Source organism: Crinia signifera, chromosome 5, assembly GCF_055691185.1.
Source record: "Crinia signifera chromosome 5, ASM5569118v1, whole genome shotgun sequence".
In the NCBI taxonomy this organism is placed as follows: domain Eukaryota; kingdom Metazoa; phylum Chordata; class Amphibia; order Anura; family Myobatrachidae; genus Crinia; species Crinia signifera.
This window is the reverse complement of record NC_139221.1, coordinates 113,122,427-113,150,362: the sequence shown is the minus strand read 5'-3', so window position 1 is coordinate 113,150,362 and position 27,936 is coordinate 113,122,427. Positions and strand designations below refer to the sequence as shown.

At 45.1% G+C, this 27,936-nt stretch overlaps 1 protein-coding gene across 2 annotated transcripts in view; it reads left to right on the top strand.

Annotated features, from left to right (window-relative positions):
* The window catches only part of RNF144B (ring finger protein 144B), a 73,733-nt gene that overhangs the window by 8,106 nt on the left and 37,691 nt on the right, over positions 1-27,936 (top strand). For both annotated transcript variants that reach the window (XM_083187854.1, XM_083187853.1), the window contains exons 2-3: positions 12,938-13,139; positions 27,610-27,714. In XM_083187854.1, coding sequence (XP_083043980.1) covers positions 12,975-13,139; positions 27,610-27,714 — 270 coding nt within the window. In that variant the 5' untranslated portion in view covers positions 12,938-12,974. The remainder of the gene's footprint in view (positions 1-12,937; positions 13,140-27,609; positions 27,715-27,936) is intronic.

Sequence of the window (27,936 nt, the reverse complement as noted above, 5' to 3'; positions counted from 1 at the left end):
TCGGGGCTAATTGCATAGCCTCCAGGAGTGATCAGTTAGCTGCAGTCAATTACTATGGATGAGTGAATTACCTCCTAACATTTGGTTATATCTATTATGATTTAAATCTATTCCTATGTATATTTGTATATGTCAATTAAATTGAACTGGTCCTGCCAGTATGTTTTTCATTAGAGAAACCCAGCGATGTTGCTGTGAAATAGGGTTGGGAGCATGCGTTAAAAAAAAATGTATTCTAACCCCAACTCTTCTATACTTTTGCGGTTGACTAGGTCTGTATTTATTTGTGAACAAACATGTTTTTTTGAAGTACTGCTCATCCATTTACCATTTTATATATCAGCATAAACCTGGGATTTACATACTGTTTAGAAATATCCCATGGAAAATAGGAGGCATGGGAATGAGCTACAAGACATGCTATTTACTGTACATCAAAGTGACTTCCTCCTAATGTAGTCCATGTGTACACAAGAGACTTTGCAGCAGTTTACTTTTTATGGATTGTTTTTAAATGCTTCCTTTTGTGACATTTACGCATGAAAGTGCCCCAGTCTCTAAAAAACAGAAAAGTCTCTTTAAAAACTGTTTTCTGAAGATGAAATGAGCCTCTTTATCTATACGAGAAACAGGAGTTTACAGTATAAATTGATAATAAAATAGTAAAATATTTGTCATTTACAATTATTGTTAAGAATCAACTATGAGGTGTATTCAATGCTGGTTTGTATGGCAAGGATGGCTTTTTTTCCAGCAGGGATCACTGAAAACAAACCATCCTTGCCGTCAAACCCCCTCGCCGGCTGCTCGCCATAGTCTAAGTTTTGGCCAAATCCTCACCATCAGAGGGCGGCGAGGATTCCCTTAAATGGCGAGGTTCGCCACAAATGTAACGAGCCTGCTGTATTTTGTGGCAAGCCCTGCCGTTTTGATGGCCCCACTCGCCGTTTCCACCTTGCTGAAAAGAACCAGCGAGGTGAAAACGGCGAATGAAGGGGACGGCGTTGTCACATATATATGTGTATGTGAAAGTATGTATGTGCTTATATACATGAGCAATGCGTAGCCAGAATAGTGCCTCTGCAACTTGATTAAAAAGCAAGGAAGGAGGTTGAGCTAAGATAACTGAAGAAGAACATAAATAAACACATATTCATTTTGTATTCGTTCACAACTTTGTGATCATTTTAAGATAGTGGTGATTGATAGTCTGGCCACACAGTTTTGATAATGAATCATAGTCACAGATTCACAAATGTTATGTATTAAAAAAAAAAACAGGTAACTATAACAATTATTCACTGTTTGGGGGCAATTCTAATTTTTTGCACCCTATCGCAGGAAAGGGCAAGCAGAAATAATTACTACCACGGGTATTCGCAGCCAAACAGAGCTAAAATTTAAATTCTCTGTTGGGCAAAAGGTGACCAAGGAACAACTGAATTCCTCCTCTTTGTATTGAAAATTATGGTCACCATGCTCACTTTTCCTTTTTTTACTCCAGGTACAATCAAAAGGTTTTTTTTGTATGAGCTCTGTGCAGTACAAACATACTAATCCTTTTTATGTTCTCAATTTATATTAGATTTCATACTGTATGTAAACATTAATGACAACTTAACCCAAAAATAAGATTATATAATGTAAAAACAATGTGAATTCTGCTCAATCAAATTAGTAATGCCCCTCAGGTGCTGTAAGGAAGGGGGGTTTAACCCCCAGCACAGCAAAAGGGCATTAGTAATAAGATTTGAAAAACCAACATAGTAGATGGTAATTCAGAGATCTTAGTTACATATATTTCTCTTTCAATGGTCCTGGTGACACAGCTCAACACTGGGATGTAGGAGGGTCCGAAGGAGCCAGGCACCTATCCTAAAGCTTTAGAGGGTAGGCTCCTCCCCTACTGCATCCCTGGACTCTTCAGTTCGTGTTAGGTGCCCACTGGAGTGGGTGCTATTCTAAAGGGCTGCAGGAGCAGCCGAAGAATTAGAGTAGTTAGGGGATTTTTATTGTTTTATTAACTTTTACCCTAGCTAGGTAGGCACAGTGTGAGGATTCTCATAGTGAATCCTCACACTGCTAGCGCAGCAGGAGCTGACAGAAGCGCGTCCTGTCAGCTCACTGTGCACAGGGGAGACACTGTCTGGTCTCCCTGTGCAGCGCTTATAGCCTTTTCTAAAAGGCTGCCTGGGCTCCGGAGTATCCTGAAACCGGCTCCACATTTAGGTGGGGATCATGGGGGACAGGCGCTCCGTGATGGCGGCGGCCATTTTATGCGGAGCTTACACGCTGAGCTCCTAGATGAGAGGACAGCAGCGTTGTGACAGGCATGTTCCAAGTGATCCCCAGTTGAGGGGGAGACACTGGAACTAGGAAATCCTACCTGAGGAGCGGCTGGCTGGGGGTGGTTGGCGCCAAAAGGTCACGGACCCCGCAGCAGCAGGGACCTGAGGTCTCTTCCTTCACTCTGACTTTGGCGCCTTTCAGAACGCTTGCAGCGGAGCTGAGCTGGCTTACTGATCCTGGCAGAGTGACTTGGATTTCCTGGGCATCGCTTCCCCGCAGTTGAAACCAACAGACAGATAAGTGATTGGGTGCATTGCCTCTGTATAAACGCTTGTACATTGTTTGCACTGTGTATACTGATATATATACATTTATCACTTGCATCATGTCTGAGCATCAGGCTGTGGTTTTGGGGGAGGGAGCCCTTAGTGCACTGAGCGCGTGCAATGTTTGCACACAAAAGTTTGTCCCTGAGCAGATGGCCAAGGGGGGCTTATGTATTACTTGCGCTGATGTGAGACCCATGGGCAGTGAACCCCATAGGGCAGAGCATATGGAACCTGCGTGGGCCAGGGCCCTAGGCAGGTCAGTTAACGCTTTGGTGCAGCTTTTGGACAGGCAGAGTGATGGGCTGGTAGAATCACAGAGACCTATGCCATCATCTCAGCAGTCGTCTGGCTCCTTGCCTCTTACCCAGGCAGATCCTGCGCTGATTCAGGTGATGCAGGATACTGCTAAAGGGATCAACAGGTTCAGTGAAATGCTGGACAAAATGGATGATGTGGCAGGGACCCCTAGAAGGTCTTATGCTTTAACTACTGTGGTAGATGAGGAGGAAGGAGAGTATACTGACATCCCCTGGGATCAGGGTGATGATGTGGAAGAGAACTCTGCTGCTGGTATAGAGGATCTCATTGTAGCTGTGAAGCAGGCTTTAAAGCTGTCTGTGGAGGATAAGACTCCTGATAAAGGTGTTTTTAAGCGACAGCGGAAGGAGGCTGTTACTTTTCCTTCAGATGAGGGGTTACAGGAATTGTTAGAAGGGGCTTGGAAAACTCCTGATAAGAGGCTACAGATGCCTAAGCGATTCCTTAGTCTGTACCCCATGCCAGAGTCTCATGCGGAGCTCTGGGAAAAGGTCCCAATTGTGGACGCTTCAGTGGCACGTTTGTCCAAGGCTACTGTATTACCAGTACAGGGCGGTGCAGCTTTCAAAGATTCTGTGGATAAAAAGCTGGAGGGTAACCTCAAGGCTATCTTTGAAGGGGTGGGGTTTACCTTACGGCCCCTTATTGCTTCAGCCTGGGTCTCTAAGGCCATGATAGAGTGGGCTGGTGAATTATGCACCATGCTGCAGGCTGACCCTGGTGCGTTACTGCTTGCAGAAAAGATTAAGGCAGCTGCAGAATATGCAGTGGAAGCAGAGGAGGAAGCTATTAAAATGGCAACCAGAGTGTCCACAGTCTCCATTAATGCCAGGAGAGTGCTTTGGCTTAAAGCCTGGGAAGCAGACAATGAGTCCAAGAAGGCTCTGGAAACATTAGCCTTCAAAGGAAAGGTACTTTTTGGTACCGAATTAGAGGAGATTATAAAGCAGGCCACGGGCGGCAAAAGTACATTCCTGCCGGCCTCCTCAGCAAAGCAGACGTCCAGATTTTCTGCTTTTAAGCCGTCCTTTCGGCCCTCCCCTAGAGGTGGTGCGTCCTTTCGAGGACAGTCTTTCAGGGGAAGGTTTCAGTCCTCTAGAGGCAAGACACAAAAGTCAAAATTTGGCTCTTTTCACAAGAAGCCTGCCACAAAGGGAGAGGATAAACCCTCTGCATGACTGTCAGGGGCTTCGCCCGACAGTGACAAAAGTGGGGGGGCGTCTCACACTCTTCAGGGACGCTTGGGCTTCTCTAGGCCAGGATGCCTGGGTGTTAGATATTATAACACAGGGTTACAAAATCCCTTGCAGAGGGCCGCCTCCGAAGAGGTTCATCCCCACATCCTTACCAAAGGAGGCACGGCTTCGTACAGCTCTTGTGAGAGCAGCTCACTCCCTTTTGGAAAAAGGGGTGGTTACACCAGTCCCCAGGGCAGAGTGGAAGAAAGGCTTTTACTCCACGCTGTTCCTGGTGCCCAAACCAGACGGGTCTTTCAGACCAATACTAAATTTGAAGTCCCTAAATGTTCATTTATGGGTAGACCATTTCAAAATGGAGTCCCTACGGTCAGTACTCCTGAGTCTGGACCAGGGAGAATTTTTGGCGTCCATGGATGTCCAGGACGCATATTTGCACGTTCCTATACACCCGGAGCATCAGACCTTGTTGAGGTTTGCCATAGGAGACCTGCATTTACAATTCCGGGCGTTACCCTTTGGGCTAGCAACCGCGCCAAGGGTATTCACAAAGATAATGTCAGTAATGGCGGCGGTGCTGAGGCTCAGGGGAATCACAGTAATACCCTATTTGGACGATCTCCTGTTCAAAGCAGAGTCAGCAGCCATGCTGCAGAGTCACTTGGCAGAGGCCATCAGTTTTTTGCAGGCTCACGGCTGGATTTTAAATTTGCAAAAATCTCAGTTGGTACCGTCACAAAGGCTCCAATTCTTGGGAGTCATACTGGACACCCATCTTCATCGGGTATTCCTCCCGGAGGTAAAGGCCAGGGATCTGGTCACCCTAGTCCAGGAGATTCTCAGGGCTCAGAGCATTTCAGTATGGAGGTGCCTCAAGCTCCTGGGGAAGATGGTGGCGTCATTCGAGACGCTTCAATTTGCCAGGTTCCACTCTCGGAGGTTCCAATGGAACATTTTGTCAGCCTGGTCAGGAAACACTTTGACCATGAAATCCGAGATGATAGTGCTGTCTTCGGACACCCGAGAATCCTTGAAATGGTGGACAGAAGTAGATTCCCTTCAGTGGGGTCGGTCATTACAGACCTGGGACTGGTTGATAGTAACTACCGACGCCAGTCTCAGGGGCTGGGGGGCAATAGTCCTGGATCTCAGGCTTCAGGGCCTGTGGACGGCAGAGGAATCAGCGTTACCAATCAACATCTTGGAGCTGAGAGCTGTCTGGAAAGTGATTTCCTTGGCGGGAGACAGGTTACAGAACCTCCCTTTGAGGATTCAGACCGACAATGCCACAGCTGTGGCGTATCTGAATCACCAGGGAGGTACACGCAGCAGATTGGCCATGTGGGAGGTGTCCAGAATCTTCCTATGGGCGGAACAGAATGTTCCAGCTGTATCGGCTATATTCATTCCAGGAATAGAGAATATAGAAGCCGACTTCCTGAGCAGGGAGGAGCTCAAGGAAGGGGAATGGAGCTTACACCCTCAGGTGTTTCACCAAATCACCTCGATGTGGGGAACTCCGGATGTGGACCTGATGGCATCCAGGGTCAACCGTCAAGTGCCCAGGTTCTATGCCAGAACAAGGGATCCACTAGCGGAGGCAGTGGATGCCATGACTATTCACTGGCAGGGAGATCTCCTTTATGCATTCCCACCAGTACCAATGTTACCGAGACTTCTGAAGAAAATACAGGGGCAGAAGGTTCCAGTGATCTTAGTGGCCCCAGATTGGCCAAGGAGGTCCTGGTACTCGAGGCTTCAGAGGTTGTCTGTGGACTCATGGCGTCTACCTCTGAGACCAGACCTTCTAAGACAAGGCCCATTCAATCACCTGGATTCAGATCGATTGATTTTGACGGCCTGGCTATTGAAACCACCATTTTGAAAAGAAAAGGGTTTTCTGAGGCAGTAGTACAGACGATGATAAAAGCCAGAAAAGCTGTATCTTCGGCAAATTATTATAGAGTCTGGAAGACTTACATTCGATGGTGTGAGAGAAGAAAGGCTCATACATCTCATTTTAAGCTATCAAGAATGATGGAATTCTTACAAGATGGTTTTTCATCGGGCCTAAGCCTTCAGTCACTGAAGGTGCAGATTTCGGCCTTGTCCATCTATTTCCAGAAAAAGATAGCCATTTTGCCGGAAATTCAAACCTTTTTACAAGGAGTATCCAGGTTGAAACCTCCATACAAGCAACCAGTAGCACCTTGGGATCTATCACTGGTTTTGGAATGCCTTCAAAAGGCACCTTTTGAACCTTTAAGGTCGGCTGATTTTAAGTTTCTCACGTGGAAGCTAGTGTTTTTGTTAGCAGTAGCATCTGCTAAAAGAGTTTCAGAATTGGGAGCTTTGTCATGTAAATCTCCCTTCTTAATTTTTCATGATGACAGGGCTGTTTTAAGAACAGTGCCTCAGTTTTTACCGAAGGTGGTATCTACCTTCCATTTAAATCAGGAGATAGTTCTACCTGTGTTTCAACCCCCAGAGGGTTCTAAGAAAAGGGACAATTTGAGAACTTTGGATGTTGTGCGTGCCTTACGCATATATGTGGACAGAGTGAAGAGTGTCAGGAAGACTGACACATTGTTGGTATTGTATGACGTACACAAAATTGGTTGGCCTGCATCTAAGCAGACTATTGCTAGGTGGTTGCGGTCTGTGATAGCCTTTGCATACACCAAAGTGGGTAGACCAGTACCGGCCAAAATAAATGCGCATACCACCAGGTCAGTTGCCACCTCTTGGGCGGTTCGACATGGGGCCACAGCTGAGCAGGTTTGCAGAGCTGCCACTTGGTCATCTGTTCACACATTTGCCAAATTCTATAGATTCCATGAGTTCGCGTCGGAGGACGCATCATTCGGGCGAGCAGTGCTGAGAGCTGCAGACCTGAGCGTACCCTCCCAAAGGACCGGCTCTGGAACGTCCCAGTGTTGAGCTGTGTCACCAGGACCATTGAAAGAGAAAAAGGGATTTTTGTAAGAACTTACCGTTCGAATCCCTTTCTCTGATATGGTCCTGGTGACACAGCGATCCCTCCCTTACGCTCAGTAAGTATGCCAGAAGTTTCATGATGTTCATGTTAAAAGTTAACAGTTTTCTGTTATAAAATGTGCATATAATATGTGCAGGCGTTTGTACTGAGTTAATGTATTCCAGTGGCTTTGAAAGTTTGAACTGAAGAGTCCAGGGATGCAGTAGGGGAGGAGCCTACCCTCTAAAGCTTTAGGATAGGTGCCTGGCTCCTTCGGACCCTCCTACATCCCAGTGTTGAGCTGTGTCACCAGGACCATATCAGAGAAAGGGATTCGAACGGTAAGTTCTTACAAAAATCCCTTTTTTGCAAAAGATATGATAAGCTTCCAGGCCTCGTCAAGGCTTCTCTGATACCGGAAGTCCTACAGATTATATAATGTGCCTCCAACATTAAAGTTGTATTATACTCAGCTGAGAAATATGATGGTCCTTCTGCTCTATAAATCTCCCATTCCCAGTGCTCCATTACTTCTTTAACTAAGTAATATCCTTTTTAACCAAAAACCCTTGTTCCGACCAGGCTAATTGAACATGGTTTCAAGCTGTTACCCAGCAACTTGAAACCCTGGTCACACTGCAGACTGGACCTGTGTCTATCATCCACTGGTGCTTAGAGATGACTCTATGCTTTTAGCATAATCCACGTCACACCGCTAACACAGTGGGCCACCCGGTACAGTGCCAGGTTCGTCCCTGGAAGCTACTAGGTTTGGATTCTGGGGTAACGTAATCCAGATCATTCTGACCCTTTACCATCAAACATTGACCTTGGTTTGCCATGATATTAACCCGGGTTATAAATTTGGTGGAAATGGGTATTAATTGTATGGTATGTACTAAGGGGCTGATTCAGAGTTTATTTATGTGTGAATTTGCAATCCATTCGATTATCAAATGACTGCGCCAGCAAACGGATCTAGCACACATGCACGATCTAAAAAGCGGCAGAAATAGCAAAAATATCTAACCCCCGCGCAATTTGATGGACATGAAGTTGGCGTTTGGGGTGGACACCTGCTATTTTCTATGGTGTCTGAAAAACAGAGTTTTGGAAGGGTCAGACCTCCTCACATTTGCATACACTGGAAAAAATGATTTGATGGTTTGTGAGTGGGGTATGGATGTGTGACAGGATAGCAGATAGCGATATTTCACAATTCACTCACAGATATGCACAGGGTGGGTTTTCATTCTGTCTAGGTGGCGGCTATCTACTATCTTGCATTTGAGCGATCAGCTATGAATCAGGCCCTAACTCCATCTTTACACTAAAGGTCCATACACACTGGGCGATTTTGGCCAGCGTGTATGGACATCGATGATCGTTTTCATCGCTGGGGAGAAAGCCTATCAGTGCATATACACTGAGCGGTATTTGTTTCCTAGCACGGCGCCCACGATTTTTATCTTATGGCATCTTATGGATCTTATGGATCTTATCCATCTTATGGATGCATAAGATCCATGAGATCCATAAGATGAGATCCATAAGATGCATCTTATTGATCTCATCACATTGTATATCAAGTATACTGTATAAGATTTTGGTTGTTTTTATTGTATGTACAATATCGCATCGCATCCGATATATCGGATGCGATGCGATTTTTTATTGTATATGATTCATATAAGATTTTTTATTCTAAAAGTACCCTTATGGGTACTTAAAAAGTAACATGAGCCCCCAATAACCATCGTTAACGCCACCGGCACTATCAACGCCAACCCGAAGCGTGGCGAGCGCAGTGAGCCCGCGAGGGGCGGTGGTACCCGTCGTCCGACCTTTTCATACCCCTACTATCTAGATAGTGTGGCGAGCGCAGCGTTAACCATTGTTAACGCCACCGGCACTCTCACCACCGAACCCGAAGCGTGGCGAGCGGACGCGGAATACTGCGCTCGCCACACTTCGGGTTAGCGTTGATAGTGCCGGTGGCCACACTATATAAAATCAACTTCACGCCAACGTGGATAGTGGGGGTATGAAAAGGTCGGAGGACGCGTACCGCCGCCCCTCGCAGGCTCGCTGCGCTCGCCACGCTTCGGGTTGGTGGTGAGAGTGCCGGTGGCGTTAACAATGGTTATTGGGGGCTCACGATTTTTATCTTATGGCATCTTATGGATCTCATGTAGTGACAGCGGGCAGGGCGCCGGGGGGCGGACGGGGCACCCCGACGTCACAGCTGGGGGCGTGCCCAGGCCACCGCCGTCATGAAAGAGGCGTGCCCAGGCCGCTGCCGTCATGAAAGAGACGTGCCCGGGCTGCCGCCGTCATCAAAGGGGGCGGGCCTGACCACCACCGTCCTCAAAGAGGGCGGGCCCGGCCCCTCCGAAGCCAATGTGCTGCCGGGGAAGCGCCGGGCATCGCCGTCTGCGGCGACGCTGGGCTTCCCCGTGAGGCTGTTTTAGCGGGGCGCTGCCAGAGGGGCAGGGCGCATTTTGCCCTTTAAAAATCGGGCAAGGTGCAGCTCCCCACTAAAGCAGCCTAGCGGGAACACTATCATGTATCGCTGGGCGATACACTGGGTGGCTTTGAGCTGAAAGCCGCTCAAACATGCTGTTTTGAGCGACTTTCAACTCAAAGTCGCCCAATGTGTATGGGCCTTTATTTGTAGCAGGTGCATTAATCTCTTATAACATCTTATTCTTTTTAATTGTCCAGCAATCTTTACCTTGATTTGTATATAGTTCAATATCAAAATGTACAGTATGAAGTAAATATTAACTGTTATTTCAGTTGTTCTGTATAAAAAAAAATTATTTGTGTGTGGGGGTTCATTTTCCTATATGAAATATTAAGGTAACATTTAAATGGGTGTGGTATATGGTCCTGACAGTCGGGATCCCGACAGTCATTAGCCCGACGTCGGGATCCCGACTGGCCGGACTCAACAGCAGGGCAAGCGCAACAAAGCCCCTTGCGCTCACCATGCTGCGGGCATGGTGGCTCGCTACGCTCGCCACCTATTCTATTCTTACTCTATGGGGGTCGTGGACCCCCACGAGGGAGAAAAGCCGGTGGCCGTCGGGGCCCTGAGTGCCGGGGTTTTGACTGTCGGGATCCCGACTGTCGGGAAACTGTCCGGCACCCCTTTAAAATTACACTGCAGTTATGTTACACAAAACAAGTGTGATAAAGTATTGTCTATCTCACGGGTGTCAAACACAAGGCCCGCGGGCCAAATCCGGCCCGCCAGACCTCGTCATGTGGCCCGCGCAGCCGCCGCCAGCCTTCACCTTTTATTCTTGCTTCTTTTTTTGAGATCCTGGCCTGCAGTCTGCTGAGGAGATAGCACGCAGGGGCAGTGTGTCCCATGAGATGCATGAGAGCTACCAGAAGCTCTGTGACTCCTACATCATGCCGCACGTCTGACGGCTTGCACTACTACTACATGGAGTAGTAGCCAATCGGGGCGTGCATCCAGATGGAGTTGTGGAACTTGTGTGACGTCACTCTCCCTTCAATCAGCTCACGTAGCCGGAGCTGCGGGGTTGGTGCTGGGAAATGCTGGGACTGGGACGTCACACAGCTGGCGATCCGCGCTGGTAGTAGCGGATGGGAGCAATGGAAGTATGTGATTTGTCGCTACTACTGCTGGATTCCATGTGGTAACCGTGTGTGCGAGGCGGCTGACTGGAATAGGTTAATAGTGTCAAGCTCGGGCTGGCCGCTGTACATGGGGATCTGTCACTGAGGGTGACGTTTACACACCAGACCTTGCTGTCCTCCTAACTTGACTTCAAGGCCAAACAGTGTTCAGGTCGACAGAGCCACTTAAGACGTGTTAGGATAGCTATGTGACCATTTCCATCTTTCTCAAAATCCAAGCAGCTCATATTAGCCCAATAAGTCATTTTCAGGTCCCTAATCTCCCCTATCAGGAAGGAATATCTTTCCTGAGAACTTTCTCAAGTATTATCCAGGCAACTCCTCCCAAAATCATTTTTCAAAAAATTGTACATTTGAATATCTACTTGTCATTATTCTGACTATGTTTCTGCTTTCAGAGATAGTTATTACTTACATTATTACAAAAAACAGTAATAATTGAATGCAGTGACAATAATTTATGATAATAAAGAGTGGACACATAGTCCTACAGATACAACCGGCCCTTTGAGGGTGACCACACTGTTGATGCGGCCCCCCATGAATTTGAGTTTGACACCCCTGGTCTATCTTCTCCATAAAATGATCACCTCCACGTATAGTACAAAAAGACTGAAATGAGAAACCATAGCATAACACATCCATGTATGGTAATCTACCTGTCTATACAAACAGAGGCAGATGTGTCCAAGATATAGAATAAACACTCCCAGAATTATATAAATAATACCACTGCCTGTAAAATGATAGCAGACTCTCAATACAAATGTGGGACTGATGCTGATTATCATCTGTAGCAAAGTAAATTATGGAAGGGAGAAAGAGATGTACTCCTTTACAGGAAGGGGAGTGGCTTAATACAACAATCTCTGTTGTGTGCTGGGGTTTATATAAAATATACATAAGGTTTTTATGACTTTGGGGCAGATATACAATGCCATCTTGAGAGATAAAGTACCGGTGATCAACTCCTAACTGCCTTGTGATATATGGGGTGATATTCAATTGTTTTTCACCAGCATTTCAGCACGTTGTCCCGGGGGGTGGATAGCTGAAATGTGCAAATGCATTGCTAAACCCGACCATAATGAGCACGATATGCGCAAAAAAAATAGATCAATTGAATAGTGCCCTGCAACCTCCCTGACTTAAGATGGGAGAGCGGGGGCGATATAAACAATTGAATACCACCTATTGTGTTTGAAAAATGACAGGGTCTGCTTTGTAGGTATTTTATATCTCTCCACTTGATCACTCTCCAAGGCTTAGCACATCTGCCTATTAAGTTTTTAACAAAATCTCATCTCCATTGAAAAAAGATCACTGACAAGGGCTGACTTTCAGTGCTTCTCTACAAGCAGATTCTATGTTTTTGAGTGTTTAGGACAAAAGATTGTTATAAACACGATAAAAACCCACAGTAGAAATTGTTATTCGCAGAGGCTTTGCTTGGTCTGGTTACACCCATTGTGCACAGTGGAACCCCTCATGTGAAAAAGGGACGTGGCTTCATGGGAAGGGGCATGGAAATGCTGGGCTACCTCTGGAGACTTTGCTGCCAGCTTGTCCTCAAGCGCTCTAGATTTTGGGGTTTATTTATTTCCTAAGCTGTGGAGAGAGAGATAAAAATATCAGCCAGTCAGCTCCTAACTGCCATGTTAGAGACTGTGTTTGAAAAATGATAGAAGCTGATTGGTTGGTACTTTATATCTTTCCACTTTATCTCTCCAATTCTCACTCTTTGGGCCCAATGTATTAATCTTCAAAAAGTGATAAAGTGGAAAGTGACAAACAACCAGCCAATCAGCTCCTACTTGTCATTTCTCAAACACAACCTGTGATATGGCAGTTAGGAGCTTATTGGCTGGTTGTTTGTCATTCTCCATTTTATCACTTATTGAAATGTGATACATCTGGCCCTTTAAGGGTTAGTTAATAAACCCAATGTCACAGAGCAACATCCAACTATTAGTCACTGCGGAAGAGCCAGCATTTTGGGTCATCCCCTCCGAGAATGAATCTTTGGCGCATTTTGCATCCCCCCACATGCACATAGTGACGCCTCTGCTTATTTCTGTAGATGATACATTTTGGAATTTTGTTTAACCATACTGACATGTAAATTTTTTAATTGTCTATACTATTCTATCTTTCAGTTCTATGTGGTAAAAATGTTGACATCTTAAGACAAGCATGGCTTCAGCAGGTAAAATCTGCCATCATGCCATGATGGGTGGCAATTCTACCCCCGGAGATCTGGCTTTGGAACCCTTGATTATGTGCAAGCTTTGTCTGTGTGAACATCCTCTTGATATGATGACCACCCTTCGAGGATGCAGCTGCATCTTCTGCACAATGGTAAGAGGTTTCTTGTGAGATAATTATAGCTGTCAAATAATAGTAATCACGTGTTATAAAATCTGCTGGTGGAAAAATCCCCATCAAAATACTCAACAACAGTGTTGCATTATGTTTCATTTATAGTTTAAACCATGAGTCTGTATGGCTACAAAGAAGGAAATTATGAACAGTTTGTTATACAGTGCAGCAGATTCCATTGCGCTTTACAAATAGAAATAGGGATAAAACAAACTGGGTAGTAACAGACAGTCAAATGGTAGGGCAAATAAGCATAATATATGAAATAAACAAGCTGAAAATAAAATGTATGCCTGTTTCATTATGCTAAAAGTATATAGGATCTTGAGAATGGTATATATATATATATATATATATATATATATATATATATATAAGTTGAATTAAATATCTGGATTTGCACTAATAGGGATTAATTCAGTTTGATACAAAATGTTGGCAACAGTGCCTGAAATCACCCCCACATTTACTCTCAGGGACGAGAACAATATTTATTTATATATTGATTGATTGATTGACAGGTTCTTATAGATTGCTGTAAATTCCATTGTGTGTAAAACAAACTGGGTTATTACAATCAAAACAGTAGGATGGCCTTGCTCGCAAGCTTACAATCTATAGATTCATCTCTAATTGAATTGACCCCACAAAGTTTCCTTGTACACTGCTCATAAATATAAAATATAACCGTTGTTTGTATAGTGTAAATAAAGAAATCAATGTTTTTGCAGAGAGAATTATGAATCATCATAAAAATGTGAACCTCTCTGATTAACAAGGTGAAATCCACTTTCTTTTATAAAGAATATGATTGATTTTCTTTTTTGTCATAACATTCTCTATAATCTGTACAACAGAACATTTTTGTCAGTTATTGCTATGGAAAAGATCCAGTGTTTAGGTTAGGTACATTTACCAGAGTCTTTCCAGCTTCTGGCTCTGAGAGGGCTCCGAGAAGCCAAACATACTATGCATACCCCATATGATTTTCTGTCTATGAATCAAGCCTTTTTCTTGCACTATGTATGACATGTTGGCAGAATGAATGGTCTTTTTATGCATGGATTTTTTTAAATGTTTTATAGCATCCTTACAAACTGCACAAAACAGCAAAACAACACATTTATTCACAAATATTAGCAGTGCAGCTGCAGAAGACTGTAATGGTTTTGAGATTTTTATACTGTATGTACTGTATGTTATTGGACTCTATGGGGTGAACTTAGTTCTAGGCGATGTGCTGCTGCAAGGTTGTACTGCACTAATCAGTGGGAATTATGGGAGTCAGCATCACTTATTTTTATGCGCATCTGGGGTGTAAAGCTGGTAATACATCAGAAGGATTACAGAACCGAACGCACGATTTTGGCGGGTCATGCGATGCATTGTGTGTGTTTTTAGTGAATTGTGATGTGTTTAGGTACAATGTGCGGTCTCGCGGGTTGTGAGGTGGATCCTCAGATGTTATGTGCTGCACGTCAGATCTGAAGGTGTTGCTAATGACCAGTATTCTGGGAGCTGCAGATATTACAATATATCTTAAGGTGGCCATACATCAGAAAGACCTGTCTAAAGGTGCTCATACACGGTGCGACATGGCAGAACAGGTCTGCCCTCCGACTGGACCCCCACCCGGTGGCGGACAATGGGGTCATATGCGATCCTATCGCCCGGGAAGGTCCTGGGCAGCTACAGGAGGATCAGATGGCCATAAACTGCTGTGAGACATCCCAGTAGTATATGGTGACCAACATGGGGTCCTTTCACATGCAATATATGGTATGCTTCCCCGTTCCCTGCCGCTAAGGGGGGGTCCGAGTCGGAGGTTGGAGGTGGGACTTCTCGGCCCAATCTGTTGGAAATGAGTGAAATTGGCCCAAATTGGACTAGTGTATGTGGTCCTTAAGAGTGCAAAATAAGTATAGCGGAGTTTCCCATAGCATCAAGACAGCTTCTGCATAATAATTTATAGAATGTACTTGCTAAATGTTAGCTAGAAGTGGATGTGTCCGATATTAGTGTGATCTTATGCTTGAGGTGTCATTATATAAAGAACCATCAGGCATTAAAATAAAGCCACAAATTCAGAAAAGGTAACGTGCCCTGTGACCAGTACATGTGTAATACACGCAATTGGTTATGTTGTGGCTCTGATTACAACATGAAATCTCTTGCAATTGTTTTTCATTTTTATTTGATGTCACATTCAGTTTTCATTTTCTTTTTCTATGTGTCTTCATAATGAGTGCTTTGTGCAATTAGTGCAGCTGCCAAGATTCATACACACTGCGGCAGGAAAACTTAATGGAACATATTGAATGAATATACTACAGAGAGGGCTAGTCAGTAATGATTAAGACTCATATTTTTCTAGACTGTATGGTAAAATATGTGAGAGGCCTTGACTGAAAGGCTAGACCGAAGGATTAAGTATAAGTGAGGTTTCATGTATTTTTTTTGAATGTATGTTTTTTTTTCACATCTTAATTCCAGTCAGAACAAATCATTGCACAGTGTCAACTTGGAAAACAACTATAAGATATATTTATGGAAAACAATTTTTATGGATACTTTCAGTAAGTGTATACTTGAATAGTAGACAACATAACATTGATTTAGACTACTTACAACACAATGATTCTATTGGTTCAAATCTCACGGGCAAGTGACAGGGAGGGGGAAATTTATTAAGATGGGAGATCTATTTTATATGTGATGTTGCTATGGGCAACCAATCAGAATATTCTTCTTATTTATTTAGCACCTTCTAGAAGATAATAGATAGTATCGGATAGGTTGCCTATAGCAACAGCCCATCTGAAATAGAACTCCCATCTTAGTTAATTTCCGCCAGAGTTTCTTCTGGAGTATACACATCATCACCAGTGCCACTGCCATGTGGTGTCCCACAGGGCTATATACTACCTCCCATGCTTTTGTATTATACATGCTACCACTTGAGTGAAATAATCAGACATTATGGCTTGGTCTACCACTGCTATGCAGATGATACACAACTGTACCTGTCCTTTGCTTCAAGTACTGCAATAACAACCCTTCCTTGGCTCCAGCAGTGGATCCGGATGATAGGCTGACAGTGTCTAGGTGGACACAATATGATCAACAAGCACAAGGTCAGCATAGACTAAACGATTGACACAAGCAAAAAGTCGATATGGCTATGACGACACATGAAAAGGTTGACCTGCGTTTTTCACAAGTTCTTTCATGTTTTGGACATTTTCATACTACGTGGACTCCAGTTGGGAAATGCAGAGTGTCCTGCATGCAGCAGTAGCAGAGTGAGCCACCAGACCCAAAGCATGGCAAAGGGATGCTGTACACTAAAGGTGCGTACACACGGGGGGAGATATATTGCTAGCAATATATTGCTCAGTGTCTCCCTTTCATCAAGCGACCAGAGATGGTCGCTGATGAAAACGAACCTCTGCTGGGGGTGCCGCAGAGGTAATTAGCTGGTCGCAGGAGCAAGCTCCTGCGACCAGCGATTACAATGGGGCAGAAAACGGGAGCGTGCACCCGGCAATTTATCGCCGGGGCACACTACCAATCACTGGCAATATGGTCGCCTGCGACCACATTCCTAGCGATTATAGCCCCTATCTCCCCCGTGTGTACACAGCATTAGGGATTTATTCTGCTTAGTACGGTGGGACCGGACCGTACGCGGTCGGTTCGGGTTTTTTTCAACTGCGCATGCGTAGCTTCCGGTATGCGCATGTGCGGCGACCTCACACCGCTCACGGACGGGTCTCTCCGTGCGAAAAAACCTGTCCGCAAGAGCGCGGTCATTGTGGGCGGCATGGGGGCGTTTTTAGGGGAGCGGCCGGAATAATGAGGAAAACTGGGCGTAAACATGGGCGTACACGGGGGATGTGCACCAAAAATGTACGGAGCTACAACCGCCTCGATCGGCGAACACACCGTGCATTTTGGCCCAAAAACAGGCGGACGCCAAAGATAGCTCCAGACCACCCCTAAGCCCCGTACACACGGGGGGAGATATATTGCTAGCAATATATTGCTTGCAATATATTGCTGAGCAATATATTGCTCAGTGTCTCCTTTTCATCAGCAACCAGAGATGGTCGCTGATGAAAAGGAACCTCTGCTAGGGGAGCCGCAGAGGTAATTAGCTGATCGCAGGAGCAAGCTCCTGCGACCAGCGATTACAATGGGGCAGAAAAAAGGAGCGCGCACCCGGCGATTTATCGCCGGGGCACACTTCCATCACTGGCAATATGGTCGCCTGCGACCATATTCCCAGTGATTATTGCCCCTATCGCCCTGTGTGTACACAGCACTAGGGATACCACATGAGAGCGGACGCCTGGATCTGCTAATTAACGCTGATTACTACACAAACACATACACCTGAATGTAATAAGCAATGCTGCAGGCTATTAAGTGAAAACCATGATTTCGCTACCAGCAAGCCACACACAGCCCTCAAACACATTGGAAGCATATCTTTCTACACTTCAACATGTAAAGGTTGGTTTAATTTTAGGTAAGATTCATTCAAAGACCTGTTTATATATGTCAAGGTAGTTATTTTATAACCATCTACACCAGGGCTGGGCAACACCGGCCCTTCAGATGTTAATGAACTACACATCCCAGGATGCTTTGCATTAGTTTTGCTATGTGGCCATGCTGAAACTGATGCAAGGCATGCTGGGATGTGTAGTTTATCAACATCTGGAGGGCCGGTGTTGCCCAGCCCTGATCTACACCCATTCAGAAAGTGTTTTTGTATACTTTAAAAAGCAGGATACTCAATTCACAGAAGTCGACATGTGTCAACTTTTTCACTGTAGCACAAACATACCAGTTTTTTATATGGAAAAAGACACATAAACAACTTCTAAGAGCAACAATGATGTTTTTGGACTCAATTTCTACTTGCACTGTGGCGTACGCTAAGATATACAGAAGGTGTCGGTGTGAAAATGGACGAGACCCGTCCGTATACGGTGACGTACGCTCTGTTGTACGGCACTCCTCATTGTCGGTGTTTGTGACCGTCCGTGTGCGGCTGTTCTGTGGGCGGACTTTCGCTCACCGCCCGCGTACGGGAAACGCACGGTGAAACGGACCGTAAGTACGTTTCACCGACCTAACCAGAATAAGGCCCTAAGTGAGGGTCTGTGTGTTCAAGTGTTGACAAACAACATGAAAATCTCATGTCAACCCTTTGCTTGTGTCGACCTTTTTTTCCAGTGAATGTTGACATTTTGAGGTCGACTGTGGCACTGTCATCCTAATAACTCCATGATCCACACCCTGATAAAACAGAGGTCCTTATGATAAGTCACAGGACAAGGCTGCAGCATAGTCTACCAGCAGGAATTACATTGTCAGTTATGTACCCTTGAATTTTCCGGTGTCCTTGGCAAATGACATTTGCTATATACACTGACCAATATTGGCAAACTATATCGTAAGTGACATCACCCGCCCCCTGCTGCTGCATGCCTCATTTATGATATATTCAACACTGAGCAGTACAGATGATGGGGGGTTGGTAATGATGTGTGGGAGAGTGCATCATTAACGATATTGTGAGATTTTCTAACTGATATCACTTGGTGTTGTTCTGGATAGTGGCTTGCCACTTAAACATCAGGTATCAGACACAATCAAATCATCATTCTTTCATCTAAAGAAAATAGCCAGAATCAAGTACTTAAATCTCTCAGAAGATCTGCGTGCATTTGTATCATCACGCCTAGACTACTGCAATTTCCCCTAGCTTAAGGTCCATACACACTAAGCGACTATGCTCAGTGTGTTTGGACAGCGCTATCATTGCTGGGGGGAAAGCCGCTCAGTGCATACACACTGAGAGCCTTTCCCCCTGTCATAGCATAGCAGCGCTATGCAAAGCCGCCCTCAAAGCCACTCATATGCTGGTAAAACCAGCAGATGAACGGCTTTCCCGCCGATTATGCGGGAGAGCGCAGCAGCGCTCACCGCTCATTGCCGGGTCATACACACTGGGCGGCTTTGAGCTGAAAGCCACTCAAACTTGCACGATTTATCAGCTTCAGCCTGGGCAGGGAAATTCTGGAGGGGGGGGGGACTCCCCCAGGACCCCTGCCCAGGCTGACCAGTCTCCCCCTGGCTGTGGCATTACCCTGCTGGCTGGTTGGGCCTGGTGCTGGTTCTTAAAATACGGGGTTCCAGCAGTTGTATTTGACTGCTTTGTAAATTCCCCTCCGGAACACATTTGCATATGGCTATAACAGCCGTATGCATTCGCATTCATTCATATTAAGAATACGAAAAATCATATTCGTATTCTTAGTAAATTTCCCCCATAGTATTAAATACATATATCTATTTATAATATATAGAGCATCTAGGTAGCTTTAACCCCTTCCCGACATTTGACGTACATTTACGTCATGGTCGGGAAGTACTTCCCGACACATGGCATAAATGTACGTCATGGTTTCTAACTGTCACTGCGTCTATAGACGCGGTGACAGTTAAGAGATGTCTGCTGTCCCTGACAGCAGACATCCCCCCTCGCCGCCCAGGGGGGGCAGGGGTGCCCCCCCCGGTCGGCGATCGCTGTGATTGGCTGTTCAAATCTGAACAGTCAATCACAGCGTTTCCTGTGTTACCGGCGGCTAAGCCGCTCGGTAACACAGAAAACGGTGGTGATCGGTGCAGCACCGATCACCACCGAGCGGCAGCACCCCCCTCCCACCCGCCGGGCACTCACCCGGCAGCAGCAGCAGCTCCCCCGGCTCCACCGCTACGTCCGGAGCGCACGCTGCGCTCCCCTCCTCCCCCCTCCCCCCGCAGCAGCAGCAGCAGCAGCAGCATCATGCTGCTGCTGGAAAAGTTAAAAATAAAATAAAATAAAAAATAATGTGCAAATGTGTATATATATATATATATATATATATACACACACATATATATATATATATATATATATATATATATGTGTGTGTGTGTGTGTGTGTGTGTGTGTGTGTGTGCGTATACCGCACCGATCACCAACGATCGCCAGCCCCCCCCCCCTCCCACCCGGCAGCCCCCCTCCCTCCCACCCACCCGGCTGCCGCAGCGCCAGCACCCCTCCCACCCCCCCGCCAGCCGCAGCGCCAGCCCCCCTCCCAAAGCTGGTGACCAAAATGGGGTCACTTGTGGGGGGGTTCCACTGTATTGGTGCTTCGGGGGTCTTGCTAATGCGACATAGCACCCGCCATTCATTCCACCACCAAAAATCACTCCTTCCCTTCTGAGTCCTGCCATGCACCCAACTGGTATTTTTTGGTCACATGTGAGGCATTGCCGTACCCGGGAGAAATTGGGGCACAGATTTTGGGGTGCTTTGTCTCCTTCATTCCTTGTGAAAATTAAAAATTTTGAGCCAGAACTGCATTTTTGTGTAAAAAATTAAATTTTTTTACACAAAAATGCAGATCTGGCTCAAAATTTTTCATTTTCACAAGGAATGAAGGAGACAAAGCACCCCAAAATCTGTGCCCCAATTTCTCCCGAGTACGGCAATGCCTCACATGTGACCAAAAAATACCAGTTGGGTGCATGGCAGGACTCAGAAGGGAAGGAGTGATTTTTGGATTTTGCAGCACAGATTCTGGTTGAATGACCCCTGAAGCACCTATACAGTGGAACCCCCCCACAAGGGACCCCATTTTGCAAACTACACCCTTCAGGGAATTCATCAGGGGGTATAGTGTACATTTCAAACCCCCAGGGGTTTCACCAACTTTGATACAACTGGGCAGTGAAAATGAAAAATTACATTTTTTTACACAAAAATGCAGTTCTGGCTCCAAATTTTTCATTTTCATAAGGTACGAAGGAGAAAAAGCACCCCAAAATCTGTGCCCCAATTTCTCCCGAGTACGGCAATGCTTCATGTGTGACCAAAAAATGGCAGGACTCAGAAGGGAAGGAGTGATATTTGGATTTTGCAGCTCAGATTCTGGTGGAATTTTGGTGGGTGCTATGTCGCTTTAGCAAGACCCCCGAAGCACCAATACAGTGGAACCCCCCCACAAGTGACCCCATTTTGCAAACTACACCCCTCAGGGAATTCATCTAGGGGTATAGCGTACATTTAAAACCCCCAGGGGTTTCACCAATTGTGGTACAACTGGGCTGTGAAAATGAAAAATTACATTTTTTTACACAAAAATGCAGTTCTGGCTCAAAATTTTTCATTTTCACAAGGAATGAAGGAGACAAAGCACCCCAAAATCTGTGCCCCAATTTCTCCCGAGTACGGCAATGCCTCACATGTGACCAAAAAATACCATTTGGGTGCATGGCAGGACTCAGCAGGGAAGGAGCGATATTTGGATTTTGCAGCACAGATTCTGGTGGAATGAATGGTGGGTGCTATGTCGCATTAGCAAGACCCCCGAAGCACCAATACAGTGGAACCCCCCCACAAGTCACCCCATTTTGCAAACTACACCCCTCAGGGAATTTATCTAGGGGTATAGTGTACATTTCAAACCCCCAGGGGTTTCACCAATTTTGATACAACTGGGCTGTGCAAATGAAAAATTACATTTTTTACACAAAAATGCAGATCTGGCTCAAAATTTTTCATTTTCACAAGGAATGAAGGAGAAAAAGCACCCCAAAATCTGTGCCCCAATTTCTCCCGAGTACGGCAATGCCTCACATGTGACCAAAAAATACCAGTTGGGTGCATGGCAGGACTCAGAAGGGAAGGAGTGATTTTTGGATTTTGCAGCACAGATTCTGGTTGAATGACCCCTGAAGCACCTATACAGTGGAACCCCCCCACAAGTGACCCCATTTTGCAAACTACACCCTTCAGGGAATTCATCAGGGGGTATAGTGTACATTTCAAACCCCCAGGGGTTTAACCAATTTTGATACAACTGAGCTGTGAAAATGAAAAATTAATTTTTTTCATTTTCACAGCCCAGTTGTATCAAAATTGGTGAAACCCCTGGGGGTTTGAAATGTACACTATACCCCTAGATGAATTCCCTGAGGGGTGTAGTTTGCAAAATGGGGTCACTTGTGGGGGGGTTCCTAACTTTTAGCATCTTATGGTGCCTAGAAACCTACATGGTGCCTAAAAAATAATCTCATAAAAAGGAGGCTCCAAAATCAAGTAGGTGCTCCTTCTATTATGAAGCCTGTGGTTTGGTCACCGTGCACACTAGGGCCACATATAGGATATTTATGAAAACAAAAGAATTGGGGGAATCAATTTTTAGTCACATTTCTCTAGTAAAATCTACTGTATTCGTTAGAAAAATGTATTAAAATTGAAACTCTGCAAAAAAAAAGAAATTTTGAAATTTCACCTACACTTTGTTTTAATTCCTGTGAAACACCTAAAGGGTTAACAAACTTCCAAAATGCTGTTTTGAATACTGTGAGGGGTGCAGTTTTTGAAATGGCATCATTTATGGGGGTGTCTCACATACAAGTCCCTCAAAGTCACATCAGAACTGAACTGGTCCCTAAAAAAATCAGTGTTTGAAATTTTCTTGAAAATTTGAGAATTTGCTATTCATATTGTAAGCCTCCTAGTGTCCCAAAAAATTAAAAGGAAGTTGAAATAATGATGTCAACATAAAGTAGACATATGGTCTATGTTAGTTATTCACTATTTTGAGTGGTAAGATTATTTGTCTCACAAGCAGAAAATTTAACATTTTGCAAATCGCAAAATTTTCCATTTTTTCCCGACATTTTGGTATTTTTCACAAAAAAACACAGACTGTATCGACGAAAATTTACCACTAACTTGAAGTACAATGTGTCACGAGAAAACAATCTCAAAATCACTGGGATAAGTAAAAGCAAAAAAAAGTTATCCCCACTTAAGTGAGACATGTCAGATTTGAAAAAAATGGCTCTGTCAGGAACGCAAAAACTAGCTCTGTCAGGAAGGGGTTAATGAATAAGAAAATAAAGTTACAACAAGCCTATTCAGATTCAACCCATGTGTGTGGCATGCATGTGCAACTTAAAGTATTTGTATTTCTGGGCAGCTTCTTAGTTATTGCTTAATGGGCTAGTTCACCAGGGTGTAGTAACTATTGTTGTGTTAACAGAGTTTTGAGTTATTCACAAGTGATCTTATGCAGACATATATCCTTACTGGAGGGGGCTGAGTACGTTGACCTCTCCACTCACTCTCCACTTCCTCCTTATTTATTTACAGTTTCTTATATATCGCAGCATATTCCGTTGCGCTTTACAATTGGAAACAACAGTGATAAAACAAACTGGGTAGTAAAAAACTGACATAGAGGTAGGAGGGCCCTGCTCGCAAGCTTACAATTTATAGGGATAATAGGAGGGATACATACGGATAGGATTCCATAGCATTTTAGTCACACCAGATTACAAGACAGACCTGATGGGATGCAATAAAATATGAATGCTACTGGAGGTTATGTGGGGGTTCTGGAATATGATAATCTTGCCTTAAGAGGTAAGTTTTCAGGGAAGGCTTGAGAGTTTGGAGACTAGAGCAGAGTCTTAATGTGCATGGAAGGGCATTCCATAGAGTGGGTGCAGCCCAAAGAAAGTCCTGCAATTGTGAATGGGAACTAGTAATTAGTGTGGATGAGAGCCGCAGATCTTGTGCAGAGCGGACAGGTCAGTTGGGGATATATTTTGAGATCAGGCAGAGCCGGCCCTAGCCTAAATGATGCCCTAGGCAAGATTTTGGCTGGTGCCCCCTAGCACCGCCACTAGTTCCGCCTCTGACACTGCTCCCCTTTCCCAGCACCATCAACCCTCATCATAGCAGTCATCATTTTGGTGCTCCTACCTGCAATATTTTAAATAGAAACAGTGCACACATTTGGTGCGCAGCCCAAATAGGGGTGCGTTCTTGCTGGGAAGGGGCATGGCCACACAATTTTACCCCAAATTCAAATTATGCCACACAGTAGTGCAACTTTATTCACATTATATCATGTGAGAGTGTCCCTTATTCATGTTACATCACATTGTAGTACCACTTTACCTTATATACATTACTCATCAAATTATACCCTTAGAAAAAAATCCTGAGAAAATATTGTATTTTAACCACCTCCATGGCCACACTGCAACCCAGCACAAAGCAGTGTGTGCTGGGCAGAGGAGAAGAGCTGCAGCTGCTGCTGTCACTTAAGGGGAGGGGGCCCAGGGCCCCCACTGGGCCCTCCCATCAGGCTTTGGCCTGGGTAATTTGTACCCCCTACCCCTTTCTCTCGGCACCCCTGATAATACCACACAGTAATGCCCCTTACACATGACACACATTATTTATGTCCTTATAACCGTAATGCCCCTTGCACATTATGCCAACCTTTATTAATGCCCTTCATACACATGACACACCTAATGCCCCTTACACATGTTTCACATTATTAATGCCCTTATACACATGACACACAAAATGCCCATTACACATATGTCGCACATTATTAATGCATTTATACATGACACACATAATGCCCCTTACACATATGCCGAACACTATTGCACAACCAACCCACCCGCAGACCGCACTCGCACAGCCGCTAATACTGTGACCTCTGCCTCTGCTTGGATTCAGATGTTTCCTCATACATCTTGTCTCAATAGGCCATGCAGCTCCTGGCCCTTCTGCTAACGTTGGGTGCCTTTTTTGCTGAAAATTCGTCTTATTTGCATTGTTATGACCAGCACACACAAGGAGCTTCCGATGATTAAAATGATATGCGGCATGCCTATATTTTGTGTGCGACTGTGGCTGTACCTGCATACGGAATGCTATGTTACAGTGATTTCCATGAATACACTATTTCATATGCAGATACAGCCTTACTCACACAGAATATAGGCATGCTGCATATCATTTTAATCAGCAGAAGCTGCTGATGCCCCTAGGAATTCCAAATGCCCTAGGCAATTGCCTAGTGTGCCTATGCCTAAGGCCGGCCCTGAGATCAGGGAAGAGATATATATTGGTGTACTCAGGTTAATGGCTTTGTATGTGAGTAGAAGAATTTAATATTGAATACGGTAAAATACAGGCAACCAATAGAGGGACTGACAGAGCGGATCAGCAGACGATGAACGTCTAGCTAGGAAGATCAGTCTCGCAGTTGCATTGAAAATGGATTGAAATGGTGAGAGTCTTTTCTTAGGAAGACCGGTAAGGAGGCCATTGCAATAATCAATGCGTCAGATAATGAGTGCATGGATTAGAGTTTATGCAGTGTCTTGTGTAAGATATGGATGAATTTTGGATATGTTTTTTAGATGCATGTAATATGATTTAGAGACAGATTGAATGTGAGGAATAAAGGACTGTTCAGAGTAAAGGATGACCCCTAAGCAACAAGCTTGTGGAGTAGGATTAATTGTAGTGTTCTCAATAGTGATAGAGATATCAGGTTGGTAACTACTCTTGACTGGTGGGAATATAATTAATTCTGTTTTGGAAATGTTGAGTTTGAGGTACCTGGCTCTAGGGAAGTGGGTCACTCCTCATCTGCAGTGACATCTCCCAATTGATAACTTTGGGAAGGTGGCGCCGGCCAATGAGGAGGGACCTGCCTTCCAGATTAAGGTAAAATACTGTTGTACAATTCCCTCCCCCATGGCCCCCTCACCCCCTCCCATCCCAACTCCATCTGAATGGCACCCCTCTGGGGACTTGCCCCTTGTTTAGGCCACATGCAGTCATCTGGTCTGATGCTGCTCTATAACGCCCTGCCTATGTGCAGTCTACATCTGGGTCCCCCTTCTCTCTATCCAGCAGTACTCTAGTGACCACCAGTAAGTTCTGGCACTGTGCCAAAGATGGGGCTGTTGTAAATGCAGACCATAGAGACTGCTACTCTTCCAGAGGGTGGTGCTATCACGTAGATGCAGCCACAACAGAATCAGTCTCTTAGGGGTCAATGTACTAAACATTGGATAAAATATAAAGTGGTCAGAGATAAAGTACTAGACAATCAGCCCCTAACTGTCATTTTCACGTGGTTTCAAAAATGACAGTTGGGAACCGATCAGTACTTTATCTCCTTCCAGTTTATCTCTATCCATGGATTAGACCTTAGAGCCCCTAGTGATAGAGGAGTCTATTTACTAAGCCTTGGAGAGATTTAAAGTGGTGAGAGATAAAGTACTGTACAGCCTGATCTTGTTATTTTTCAAACAGCCTGCAACATGACAGTTAGGAGCTGCTTGGCTGCTACTCTCTCTATAAAGCTTATGGGGCCTAAACATGGGGCCATTTCACTGCATTTTCTAAGCGATCTCACTAGGGGCCAGATGCACTAAGCTTCAAAAGTGATAATCAGCCAGCCACTCAGCTCCTACCTGCAATGTCACAGATCGCTTAGGAAAGGCCCCTTCATCACTCCGTGTGTAGGGAACATAGCGATAGCTATGCGCAGCCCCGCGTGTCGCTATCACCCGGCGATTAATATCCAGCATGCTTGATAAATCTAGTTAATCACCTGCCAGATCGCTCAGCACACATCGCTGGCATATCGCTGTGCAGTGCTGTGTACTGAGCGATCTTGCTGAGCGAGCTACATTGCTCAGATTGCTCAGCAACATCTCCCTGTGTGTAGACCTCTTAAGTAAATAGACTACTCAATGTTTCGGTACTTGTTTCCTAGCATGGCGCCCATCGCATGGCATCGTGTACCTTATTTAGTGGTGTGCGATGCGTGTGATGCGATGCTTGTACAATTAAATATCGCATAGCATCGCATGCCAGCAAATGGGATGCGATGCGATTTTTAATTGTACAAGCAACCATGCCATGAGATGCGATGGGTGCTTACAATGAGATGTAACCCCCAGTATCCACGCCATCCCGAAGCATGACGAGTGGTGGCGGTACGCATCCTCCGACCTTTTCATACCCCCACTATCCACGTCGGAGTTGATATTAGATAGCGTGGCGAGCGGACGCGGAATACATGTAAAGTAATTTGTGTCCCCACGCGGGGCTTGCTGCGCTCGCCACGCTTCGGGCTCAGTGACTCGCTGCGCTCGCCACACTCTCGAAAATCAACTCCACGCCGACGTGGATAGTGGGGTATGAAAAGGTCTGAGGACGCATACCGCCGCCCCTCATGGGGCTCGCTGCGCTCGCCATGCTGCGGGATGGCGTGGATACTGGGGGTTAAATCTCATTGTAAGCACCCATCACATCTCATGGCATGGGTGCTTGTACAATTAAAAAAACGAATCGCATCGCATGCATCGCATGCCGCTATATTCAAGGGGGATGTGATGCGATGAGATTTTTAGGAGCCCATACAATGGAAATCGTGGGCGCCGTTCTAGGAAACAAGTACCAATGTTTCTCTCCTTGGTATACTATTGATGGAGGACAGAGCATCTTCTACGATAATATTATTTTGACTGTGTGTTTTCTGTTGTTCCTTAGTGCCTCAGGCAGTATGTACAGTTGGCAGTTCGTGATGGAATTGGTTCTCCAGTCACCTGTCCAGACATGTTGTGCACAAAGCGGGGTCTCCTTCAGGAAGCAGAGGTATGAACGGCTGAACTACTTCCTTTTTTGATCAATGCCTCAATTTTCACTACATTTTTTAAAGATGATTTTCTTACCACTAATAGGCACCTGGCATCGGTCTCCTATGGCTGTGAAATCCAGCAGCAATGGAGTTCTTGTTCCTCTTTTTTATGTTTTGCTTCTGGTAGTGTTTACTTTGCTGCAGCTCAGTCAGTATGCGCTATTTCTATCCAAGTCAAA